Below are 12,441 nucleotides of genomic sequence, written 5' to 3'. Positions count from 1 at the left end.
GCCTAATGCCATTTTTCAATAGACTCGCTAGGTTCTACATTCAGCATCGAATCTTAATAGCTTCAATGAATATTATGCAAGTAATCTTGTTTAAATAATGCATAAACAAGAAAACCTCTCCACACTGAGACATTACCTAGTAAAACTTGTTGCTTACCTCGTAGGTACTGTGGTTGAAAAAGAATGGGCTACAACCACGAAAGTAAGAAATCTTCCTTCAGGCTGTTGTTGCTTATCTCTTTCATACAATCTTAAGAGGCATTGCTGATACACATATCAGTAAATAAATTGTTGGTTTGTCTCATATTTTACATTGTATCCCATTATAAATATTTATTAAGCATTTTTACTAAAGGAAAACTGAATCGTTCATGAAGATTAGCTTTGTTTGAAGATTAAGAGAGGAAGAACTTTGCTTTCAATTGCCAAAAGCTTTAGTTTGGAAATAATCTTTGCTACAATAGATGATGGAGATAACTTATGCCTCAACATGAAAAGCTTACTGACAAAGCAAACTGTTCAAAGAATTTCAGATGCAGGTAAGAAAGTATTTGCCATGCAGAACCTTCTTTTATATTCAGGTGCATAAAAGCAGAATGATGGAATGGGTAAAGACAATGCAAAGGTTTCCAAAAATGTGAGCATTCGAGGCTCACATAAGGGCAACACTGGGAGCATGCTAACAAAATAGACATGCTCTTGTCATGGAAACAAAACTGCTAAAGGCACTTGAACAATACCTTTAAAGCGCCTAAACTTCAGCTCCTGAGAGCCTATGTCTTGCTTGTTAGTGACAACATCTATTATTTCGTTAATATAAATGTAATTTGTATTAAAAATGCAAGAATGAAATTATATAGCTGCAATTACATTTTATTCAATTATATACTTCACCTGCTAGCATAAACGGCACACAATGAAAAGGCAGATGAACCCCTGTATTAAGAGATGCACTGCAGGCCATGATGATTTCTTGAAAGAGGGACATCATTATAGTGCTGGATGTGAATGCACACAAGAAAATGCAATGAGCATCTTGTGCATTTTCAAGTCACGAGTTATTTGAGCCTGAATAATCCAAGTGAAGTTTTTGCTTCAGCTTCAACCACAAGGATATTTTCAGTAGAAGGCTGAGTATGAAACATCTGGCTAGAAATGGTAAGCAAAAAAAATGTAAGTAGCAACAGTGAAGCTACAGGACGAAAGTGCAAGGTGCTCATAATAAGTGTTACATTAGGACCTAATAATACATAACACGGAGTTCTTTAACAGAACCTGGAACTATCCAACAACTCACCATCACAGATGCTAAGAAGAAAAGTGGAAAGAGTAGAGCTTTCTTGCAAAGAGAAAACAGGTAGGTGGTAATGCCTCCATACCATTACATGTAAAGCCTCGGTCACCATCACTTCATGAATAATATTTAAGCTTAAAAAATTCACCATGACATTGACAAAGTGAGGATGTGATGCATAATGCCAAAACAATTATACAAAGCAAAAAAATAGAAAGAAGTTCAGCCCATGACTAGGAAATATTTATTTTTCAGGCAGCTGTTAGGATATAGCGAGAGATTGTAGACCGCTCACCTTCAAGAGCATATTTCAAGTCCTGCGAGAACAGACTCCATAATGTTTGCGCACTCAGGTGTCCAATGTTGAGCTCTTGGGGAAACCTGTAACGGAATCGGCACTCAAGTGGGAACATCACACTTGCATCATCTTTGCATTACATCTGCAGACCTCAAGATGAGAATGACCTCATCATCTGCAGTGGTAGGCCATCGTGCACCTTGAGCAGTTGACATACTGACCACAATTAGAAATTGACAATACAATTCTCAAGAAGATTGGAGTAATTAATATACATAACTGAATTACACTCTGTGGTTGTAGAATGACAGCCCTGCTTAGGTTATGCGGTTCATTCAGTGCATACTGCCAAGTTCTTGGTACACATCTCCATCACCAAAGTATCGAGTTGTGTGGCACATTTCTTTTATAACTTTTTCTTATTTTTTTTCCCTGTTGCTTCTTATTTCCCAACACTTAATATGGTGCCAACACCACATACATCTAGAGATGTGCAAGATCTGCTGATGAATACAAGATGATGTGCATGCTCTTCCAGTCCCTTTCTGGCCATCCCTTCTGCATTTTTTCCTTCATACAGCATAGCCATGCACAAATTATTATTTTATGCTACTTCCCCAAGTCCTCTATTTATCTAGATTAAATATGACATGCCAGCTCAGCAGGTGCAGGTACACCTCACTATTCGTCATTGATGAAGACTTCTCGCTCTGCTAATGCGAGCATGGTAAAAGGGCAATAGTGACTATGACGTCATCATTACTAGATGTGCCAGCTGGCTATGCTGCATTGCAGACATCACGGAAGTTGAGCGTTACCTTCCGGTCACCTTAGGCAATGACAGTATCGTGAGGTGCAGCATTTAGATGTTGATTGTACATGTGAACTTCTATATTCTTGTCAAATATTTTTCAAACTGTATTCGCCATTGAGATTTGGTGGATTATATATAATATTCATGGAGACCGATCCTACAGACAATCTCAGTAGTGTGAATGCCCTTTTAGGGGTTCACTTCTTTCATGGTATTGGTGATTGAAGGCCTAAGTTTTTTACATGAAATGTTTCAGTAACTTGTCTAAAATAGAATGTTAACAAAGGAAAGATTGCATAACCGAAATGCTTTGTTTTTTGTTATTAAGTAAGTACTTTAGATGCTAAATTATTTAGATGCTTAATGAACAAAAAAAAGACATCCTTTAATGACCTCTGCTTGTCAAGAGCCATTGAGATGGTGGTGAAACATCCATGACAAAGTGAGCAAGTTTGTAACCAGAAAGGGCATGATCGTCTCGTGTGCAGCTGCGGCAATCAAGAACACATAAGGGATCAAATAAATATTGAGCCCAGAAAACAGCAGCATGGCCCAGCGACTCACTGGTTGAGCACGGGGGCATAGCTGTTGCGATCTTCCTCGATGACGGACACCATGAGGGCGATGAGCTTGTGCCAGAAGTCAAGGTTGTGCACACTGGGGCCATGCTCCTCCTCCTTATTGTCAGGCTGCTCCACTTGGAACTCGCGGTTAAACAGCTCGTAGCAGTTTTCAAACAGGAATTGGCACGTTGACCGAAGGCACGCAATCGCACAATCCTTCACCACAGTGCTGGCCCGTGGTGGGCTCGTGAGCTCCTGGACCTGCACGGTCACACCACACAGCGCATTCTAAACATTACAGGCACACCAGATATAGTCTTTCTTTGACAACACTGTCAACTTTGTTTAGAGATAAAGATTGCTGATGGTGCAAGATTGTGGAAGTTGCAATAGTAGGCTTGTGCGAATAGTGAATTTTAGGTTTGTAGTCAATAGTGATTTCGGTCGAATGATTTCGTATCGAGTATGAATAGTATATACATAATATATTAAAAAGAAAAAGGGGCGTATTTGTCATGACCAAACCAACCTGCACAATATTTTTTTAAAAGTTGAAAAAAGGCCGGTACAAATGCTATTTTTTTGCATCAAAAGGAATGGAAACAACTTTGAATTGTAGCAGAATTTTACTTTTGGTAGAATGCAAGTGCTAGCCTGTTAAATATGTTACGTTTCAAAATTTTATATACTTCGAATGTATAAGTTTGTGTAAGGAGATCTTAAACTGAAAAAAAGAAATGAATCGATGTGAGGGTAATATCTTAATTGAACCTTGAAGTGGAGTTTCGTGGCAGAGCGAATTTTTTTTAGAATTCTGTCTTCATTGCTCAGCACGACTTTACTGCAGTGAAACCATCTTTATAAAAAGTTACATGCCAATTATTATAGACTTAAATGTATGCTTTCACAGCTCAGCACTCCTCCACTGCAGTGTAACCACCTTTACAAAATGCACATGCGGGCTAACATGCATTTACCGTATTTTCGCGCGTATAACCCGCACCAAAAACCCAAAAATTTCAGTGGCAAAGTGGAGGTGCGGATAATACGCGGGGTTTTTTCTATAGTGCTGCTTCACAGCAATGCGTGTTGTGCTGTGAAGCCCCTTAACAGTGTAGCGAAGGCTACGGAGGCGGTTTCTGCAAATTCGTGTTGCTCCGCAAGTAGCACGGCAGCTTGCGGTCGATTTTCGTTTCGCTTGCTTGCATCGTTGAAGCGTTTAAAAAAACATTTGGGGAGAGACAATTCGATTGTTCAGTGTAAAATCTCACTGTCACACCACAAGTATGTTTTTTGGACGTTCGCGGCCGCTCAGTGACCCTCCTCATGTCCCTACGTCACGGACGCCATGTTTACTTTTGGAAAGGTCTTGCCGAAAAGGTGGTGCTGTCTAAGAAAGTTCCATAATAAATAAAGTAAGTTCCATAATAAATAAAGCAGTATTTATTTCAGCAAGGCAAATGAGATATTATAGTGCCTATAGAGATATTATCAGTAAATTAATGTACTACTTTTTGACGCGGTAGCAGGCATGCATTTTGGTTCTGTTGTTTCCAGGATGCTCTTACAGTGTACTAGAAGGGGTAGTGCTGTCAAGTTGTCGCCGAGTGTGAACGCTCTTTACCTCGCTGATACCCCTAGTTTTCCACATCTCGACCCGTTCGCCAAGCCTAAGTCGATCTGTCCTGTCACCATGAGTAGCGTACGGCGGCAGGCCTTCACGGCACAGCAAAAGCTTAAGATCATCGCCGTCGCCGAGGAATTCGAAAATCGTGAAGCGGGAAGACCGCACGAGAGAGCCTAGAAGCCGCGCACCGCGACCATAGGTCATTTTGTGGCCCCAAGACCGGTGCCTACCCTGAGCTGATGGCGGAGCTAGTAAAGTTCATCGAAGATGTGAGAAGCAGGGGTCACGCCGTATCGACCGAGATGGCCCAAGTGGAAGCGCGGCGACTTTCGAGGGAGCTAGGCCTACCTCGCGAGTACCGTGCGAGCCGCGGATGGCTGCACCGCTTTATGAAGCGGCAAGGACTCTCAATCAGACCGCGGACTACAATATGTCAACGCTTGCCGGCTTCTTATGAGGAGAAGCTCCTCAAGTACCAGAGATATGTAATTGGCTTGCGAAAGCAGCACAATTAAATTTTCTCGCAAATCGGCAATGCGGATGAAACTCCTGTTTATTTTGAAATGCCGTTGGACACAACGATTGAGAAGACGGGCAGCAGTTCGGTGAGCGTGCTGACCGGCGGGAACACGAAACTGTGCATCACAGTATTGCTTTGTGCCCTCGCCGACGGCACGCAACTGCGACCGTACGTAATCTTGAAAAGGAAAACTCTACCAAAGGTTCATTTGCCTGCCAGTGTGGTGGTGCGCGCACACGAGAACGCGTGGATGAACAGTGACTTGTTTGTAGACTGGATCAAGACGGTATGGGAGAAGAGGCCCGGTGCGATGCTCCCAAAGAGGTCCATGCTCGATCTTGACTCGTTTCGCGGCCACACAACTGGGGAAGTGAAGGACCGCCTTTCACGCAACGACACCGACTTAGTTGTTATACCCGGTGGAATGACGTCAATGCTGCAGCCTCTAGATGTGTCATTTAACAAGCCCTTCAAAGCACATGTCAAGCGCTATTACGCCGAGTGGATGGCCGAAGGCTGCTACGACTTGACGTCAACAGGACGAGTCCGAAGGCCTGATATTGCCCTATTCTACAAGTGGATTGTCGAGGCATGGAAGGCCATTCCAGCTGAGATGGTGCGAAAAATTTTCAAGAAATGCTGCATCACAAACAACATAAATGGAACCGAAGATGACCTTGTGCATAATAGTGAGGACTGCGGCTCAAGTGATAGCTCTAGCGAGAGCAGCGACAGTGAGTGAATGATGACTGGCCTTGCAGACAGCGTATTCTGCTTGCTAAATAAAGCTTTTTCTGTCTACATATGTGCTATGTTGCTTGAGCAGTAGCTTTTGTACAGCCTTTCCTGTATATCAAATGTGCGGGCAATACACGAGGATTTTTTTTTCTTTCTAGGTGAGCTGAAAGTGGGGATGCGGATTATATGCAGGGGCGGGTTATACGCGCAAAAATACGGTATTTGTTTTGTCTTGAATAAATCAGAATTTTCTGTAATTTAAATTCTATTCGAAGCGAATTTCAATACTGCCTTACCAGTTTCAATATTCAAAGCATTCGAATATTTGCGCAAGCCTATGCAGTAATGAACAGTGATGCATATAAGCGCAGCAGCCTTCTTTCTCATTCGTTATTGATAAATGTATTTGTTTTCTTTATAATAGCTGCTGATGAATGCATGGTAATACACACATCATGGTAAAACCAGGTGATTATGTGTGTTTTTCTTTCTTTCTGTATACACTCAAAGGGTGTAGAACTAAATGTTAGGTGGAATCAGTGACAATTTGTTTCACGCCGTTCGTCGTGCACTTTTTTGTGTCTGCGTTATTTGCACTGCTAATTGCACCTGATGCCGAACTAACAGGCCCCGATAGTTAAAATTCTAAAGCTAGATAGAAGTTAGTGCTTGTGCATTTTGCCTCTCATTTCATATTTCTTGATTTTTTGCCTGAAGATTCCGCACCAAAACTTTCACAGTTATGGATTACTTAATAGCCCTGATCGATGCTTTTCTATTCAATGTGTTGAATTTTTGCAAAGCACCACAAAACAGCACATCAAAGCTTTGCTAATAAACGCACTGAATTTTCGCAAAACAGCATATCAACGTACATAGCATGTGCAAGTTTATCCAAGATTTGTCTGCATTTTATCAGAATTTGTGTACACGGCGTTTGCGATATTAACCTATTCACTCAACCATTTCTTTTTGTCATTTTGCATTATAAAAAAGGCTCCTAGGAAAATTCATCCCAACAAAACTACACTGTTTCGAATGATGGAATGCGTACCAATTATAGAAGACATCTCTCTATGCAAATGGAATCATTGTTTCTCTAAGCTTCAAAGTACAAAGTAAGTACTCACAACCTATGATAACTAAAATCGCCACTCATAAAATGCTACTCTAAATAATTTCTGCATTTCAAATTTGCTCTATAGTACAAGTAACACTGTGCCCATGATTAATTTCTGCACTCCATTTGATATTTATCAGTGACTGTTTCTTGCAATGTAGAAAAAAATAAGAGTACATATGCAATTAAAACTTAAATATTATGATGCAAGTCTTGTACTAGATTTAGGCTATAATTTCACACTGCTTACTTTCATTCTGAAGAAAGTGATGCTAGTGAGTAGGTCTACAGTAGACTTCAAATCTTGCAGTTTTTCTGGTGAAGATGCAGGGAAATTGTTCTGAAAGTAAAAAAGTAATAATTATAATAAATCCAACATGAACTCTTGTTTGCATTATTTCAGAAGCTAAAGTCTGGTATATTTTAATTTTTCACTCTGCCATAGATTTTCCATCTAAGAAACAGTCTGTGTTGTTACAAGAACACAGGTTTCAGAATAAAAATGATGGCACAATGACCATAATGAATAGCTAAATTTTCGAGGCATTAAAATTTCAACAAGGTATCACTCAAGATAAATGTCACTACGGAAGCTATGCAGGGTTCAATATATTTGCCGTATGTGGTAAACAGTCAGTATGAAATATCAATTACACACACACACACACACACACACACACACACACACACACACGCACGCACGCACGCACGCACGCACGCACGCACGCACGCACGCACACACGCACACACACACACACAAAAGGAACCAGATTGTTGTTTTTATCTTGTTCATGCATTGCAGTTTTATGCCTGCCTACAATTAATGGTTTAAGCGATTTAATAATCTACACTGCCTTCAATGCCAGGACTGATGTCAAAGGTGATAACCCCTTGTACCTTAGGCCCAGATAATTTAAATTAAAAAATTATACAAGTTTTCAGGGCCAAATTGGGTGTGATATTTAAATGCTATTACATCCATTTAATCAGTATCAGGATACCTGGAACCTACTTGTGTTTGGACAAAAGAGAGTATGTTTATACTTACTCTGTACATGGAGAGGTCAATTCTTAGAGAGTTATGCAAGTGGTCTAAAATTTTTACAAACTTTTCTTTCTGCAAGGAAAAGAAATGATGAAGTTTTAGTGATTGCTATCAGTCACAATCAAAACACTTTGCAAATAATAAGTCCTTCAAGGTGCTCTGTACATAATTGTGAATGGAACTATAACACATAGAAAAAAATGTCACTGATGAACATAACCTATGAATCAATACCTGATGCTGGTTTGAACACCATTCATAAGGTCTTTGAATAAAACGAGTTGTGAAGTACACATATACATGTCTGCTCTTGGTATTTGCATGCCATGACATGGCTTCATAGCTCCATCACTTCTTGAAACTGTTTTCTATAATAGTTTACATCCAACATGTATTTCTCATGACTATATGGGCACTTTGTAACAATGCTAGAATTGAAATAGCTGGTGTCCTGTGATATCCCAGCAGAGAACGCTCGTATGGAGTCAACATTCTGTTCACGTAATTGACGAAAATCACTGAAGAATTGAAATGTTTTAATCAGTTTGGCGGCATTATGCCTTGTAGAATTATGAGGATGTAAGAAACATGATGAAACTAAATTTTCAATGGACAAAACTGATACTGGAAGGGGATAAAACACAATGTCCATGTCACTTGCGGTGACACAGGCAAAAATCTATAGCACTTATCAAATTCAGAAACAAATATGAAATCAGTTTAAAAACTGTCAGTGTAAATACAAAGTGATGCAATTATAACCCAATCTTTCTTGAAATTTCTGGAATGGTAGACCAGAAGACACAACAATGTGTCATCCAAAGTAGGGTTTGGATAAAAGAGCAATAAATAGGCCAGTGCATGTATTTCTATCCTGAGGCCTTCCCATGTGTCTGAAAACACTTCAAGACCTCTTCTGTACACTGCCCAAAAGGCTTAAAGAGCTTTCATCACCTTCAACAACACACAACACAATGAGAGAAAACTGGCACGATGCAATAAAAGACATCTTTGAAGACTTACGCCAAAATTAGAAGCAGCAAAGCGGTCACTGGCAGAAACCGCAGACGATGCAGCCGTGTGTGCATAGTAAGCATTGATGTTGGCGAGGAGGGTGCTCATCACAGCAGGCACCCCTTGGCACATATATTTGACTGACAGGCAGTGGAAGTGCCTACAATAGAAAGTGCAGGTGGGTTGCATATACAGAATGCTCACCTGTAGCCACAGCAGCAACATTACAAATGGCTAGCTTCTTGCCAACACCAAAAGTGTTGTCTTTAAAAAATATCACTGGACAGCAAGACTATGTTCTGTGTGCTATTGAGACATTAGGACAGCCTAAGAATGTAGTATATACTAAAGTTCATTATCATTATCAACTACTGAATAATTACTGCAAGAAACTGGCTTTGTTTAGTTTAGAGGACACCATCATGTACCTGAAGCAGGATATATGCATGTGCACAAAGCATTTTGGCGTTCATGGTCAACAAGGTAAAAAGTGGTTTTATTTGATTAAAAACAGCAAAAGAGATAAAGCATTGTGCAGTGGCTTGTGCCGATGCTGCATCATGGGCTTCTATGTCATTTTGAAATATAAAAAGCACTTTTCAGTGATGCTTTTTTTTTTGAAAGTCTGCCCTTAGGCATAATATTATCATTGATCATTGATGCTTGTAGTTGTCTATAATAAAACGAATGCCAGTCACGAATTAGTGGCAGTTTACTCAAAAGATGGTCCCAAGAATATTTTAAAACCACTTTAGTGTTGTTGTTCGTGTGCATCTGATGCCATATTTAGACTTATCATATAAGCTACTTTCTAGGTATTCCTGAGATTGAAGGCAATGTTTGGTACTTTGTTGCAAAAAGAGTTCGAGGAAGATGTTATATATTATACATGATATGTTCAGAAGCAGCAGAGTGTTTGGTGCACAAGTCAGAAGTGTATAGAAAGCTCACCACGATGGACACGGTGAAGAAGGCTGGGCCCACAACCCGAACATCAGTAAAGACACTTTCCATTGACGACAATAGTTAACAGTTATCATGAGCACGCAATTAGTACATGAATAAAACACAAGAAATATTGAAGCGTATATTTTCTGTTCAAATAAATATGCATGAGTAACTTAAGCCCATATATGCCTTGTGGTTCCCGTCTCGGCACAAACTCAGTATACTATAGTTTCGTAAACGAGACGTGGCCAACTCGGTATTTACCAAAGGTTCATGGATAAAGTGATGTGCTACACTTCACGTCACCACCATGTGATAATGCTAGTATGATGCATAAAACTATGGGTACAGGGCATGTATACAGCTGACATATGTTGTCATGACAACATATGCTTCAAAAAATAAATCTTGAAAGGCTTTCTCAATGCCTTGGTATTAGAAAGAGACAAATGTAAAAGACAAAGCAACTAGCAGAGATCAGCTATTGTGGCTTTGAAAAATCTGTAATGTATGCAAATGCCCAAAATCTCGCAGATTAGAAAAAACCCTCAGCAAATATGCAGAAAGATGAAGACAAATTATTACTTACGTCATTGCCTGATATATGGATTCTATCCCATATCTCATTGCAAACTCGTCCACAATTTCTTGTGCAGTTTCCTCAAAGTAGATCTTCCACGCATCATCCTGCAGAAAAATTACTGGCATGTGAAAGTTCAAAAAAAATTTTTTTGATAGTCCATATTTTATTGACAAATGAAGGTCACTTTTTCAACTTACAAAGCAGCAAAATGGTGTGAATAAATGTGCAAAAGAGATCAGTATACCTCAATGATACATCTACAGTTGGTTCCACGTGGAACCATAATAAAATTATGGAAATATCTGAAGAAATATCATGAATCTTGGAAGTAAAAAGATAAGCAGGAATGACTGTTCTACTTGACTTTTGTTAAGTAGGGCAGTACAGCACTACATGCATTATTCAAAGTGAGATGATCATCATCTGTATTACTTAAAACATAGAATGTAGCTATGATGAGTGTCCACATGAATGAAAAATGGCTCACTCCATTTCATGCAGGAGCTAGACAGATGCCACGCATAGGATAGTGTTCTTGAACAATGTCAACAACAATTAGAATCTTGGGTTTCTGTCAGCACTTCTACAGCACTGCCTATCCTCAATGTTTTGTGGCATATTTCGACATCTGCCAACACTACGTGCAGCACATATATGAACATTACCTTGTACATTCACGAATAGCATGCAGTACTATGCTACTTTTTGTACTCCTCTGAAAGCCATTGCTCTGTTCCCTGCGTCATGCTATATGCCTATGCACATGACAGCCAATGGTAATTCAAAGCACTTACCCCCTTAGCTTCTGGCAGTTTCACCATTCCTCCATTCTGCTCACACAAGTAATAAAACAGGCTCTGAAAACACATTAATGAATGTTAAACTTGTTGACAATCAGAGATAACATTCTACAACATACACATAATGCAGGTGAACGTCTCACAGCCAGCTTAAGGGGGGGATGGATAGCAAAGACAAGTGTACTAACTACTACTGCCCATCGCTTTGTTATTTTTAAAGCAAACCTCCCAAAATATTGCAAGTTGCTTGAATAGAGATTATACTAGTTTTGTGAATTTGGCAAGAAAATATCAAGCCATTCTAAAGATAATAAACATTTACACATTTTGATATTCGTATCCTTTAAGGATACATTTGAGAATAAGATACTGCGTGTAAAATGGTGAAATATTTTCTGGTTATTACATGTGCCCAGGGTATCCTTTTGAACCCAAATAATAATTATTGGCATGACCATCCTTTAGTTAAAAACACAGATGCTTTTATATTAGAATTTTGGGGCCTTTTCGTGAAGAAAAACTTATGTAAAAAATACAATTCTTGTGGCATCACCGTTCTTTTGGTTCAGTAAAGACGCATCTTATTCAGAAAGAAGTCACAAAAGTCTGCACTTTATAGCTACAGTACTAACTGAGAGAATGTTCCTTTCTGATGAAAAGTAGTGTTTGGAGAAAATGCCACTTGAAGTTCGAGTTACCGCAGTGCAGTTACGGGATGAAGAGTGTTTGGGTCAATTTTAAATGCTTTCTACTGTGCATAACAATGAGACACTTCGTGAAAGCACTTGCCAGTAATTATGGAATATCGCGCCATGAAAATTGAAAAATTGCATTTTTTGTTGATTTTGCCATCCATCCCCCCATTTAAAGGGGTTCAGCAACACTTTCTCACTAGGGTCAGGAAACACCTTTCAATAAGTAGTTAAGGCTCCTGAGAACATGTGAGCCACACAATATAGTGCAGCATGTGGCCTGGAATTTACAATTAAGTTTTAAAGTGAGCTGGAAATCTCTTGCTCTCCTCTTGAGAAATGGTGTCATACACCCAAACGTCTATGCCATAAATGCAAAGTTCAC

The 12,441-nt window shown here is 39.6% G+C and overlaps 1 protein-coding gene across 7 annotated transcripts in view; it reads right to left on the bottom strand.

The window, feature by feature from the left end:
- LOC119186565 (protein unc-13 homolog B) overlaps positions 1-12,441 on the bottom strand; it is a 353,376-nt gene that overhangs the window by 26,854 nt on the left and 314,081 nt on the right. For all 7 annotated transcript variants that reach the window (XM_037435100.2, XM_075893388.1, XM_037435113.2 and 4 more), the window contains 7 exons: positions 11,359-11,421; positions 10,571-10,668; positions 9,043-9,193; positions 8,023-8,091; positions 7,225-7,314; positions 2,971-3,230; positions 1,590-1,675 (listed from right to left, as the gene is read on the bottom strand). In XM_037435100.2, coding sequence (XP_037290997.2) covers positions 1,590-1,675; positions 2,971-3,230; positions 7,225-7,314; positions 8,023-8,091; positions 9,043-9,193; positions 10,571-10,668; positions 11,359-11,421 — 817 coding nt within the window. The remainder of the gene's footprint in view (positions 1-1,589; positions 1,676-2,970; positions 3,231-7,224; positions 7,315-8,022; positions 8,092-9,042; positions 9,194-10,570; positions 10,669-11,358; positions 11,422-12,441) is intronic.

The sequence above is a fragment of the Rhipicephalus microplus genome, chromosome 1, assembly GCF_043290135.1.
Source record: "Rhipicephalus microplus isolate Deutch F79 chromosome 1, USDA_Rmic, whole genome shotgun sequence".
Lineage (NCBI taxonomy): Eukaryota > Metazoa > Arthropoda > Arachnida > Ixodida > Ixodidae > Rhipicephalus > Rhipicephalus microplus.
The sequence above is the reverse complement of the archived record's forward strand: the minus strand, read 5'-3'. Positions and strand labels throughout refer to the sequence as shown.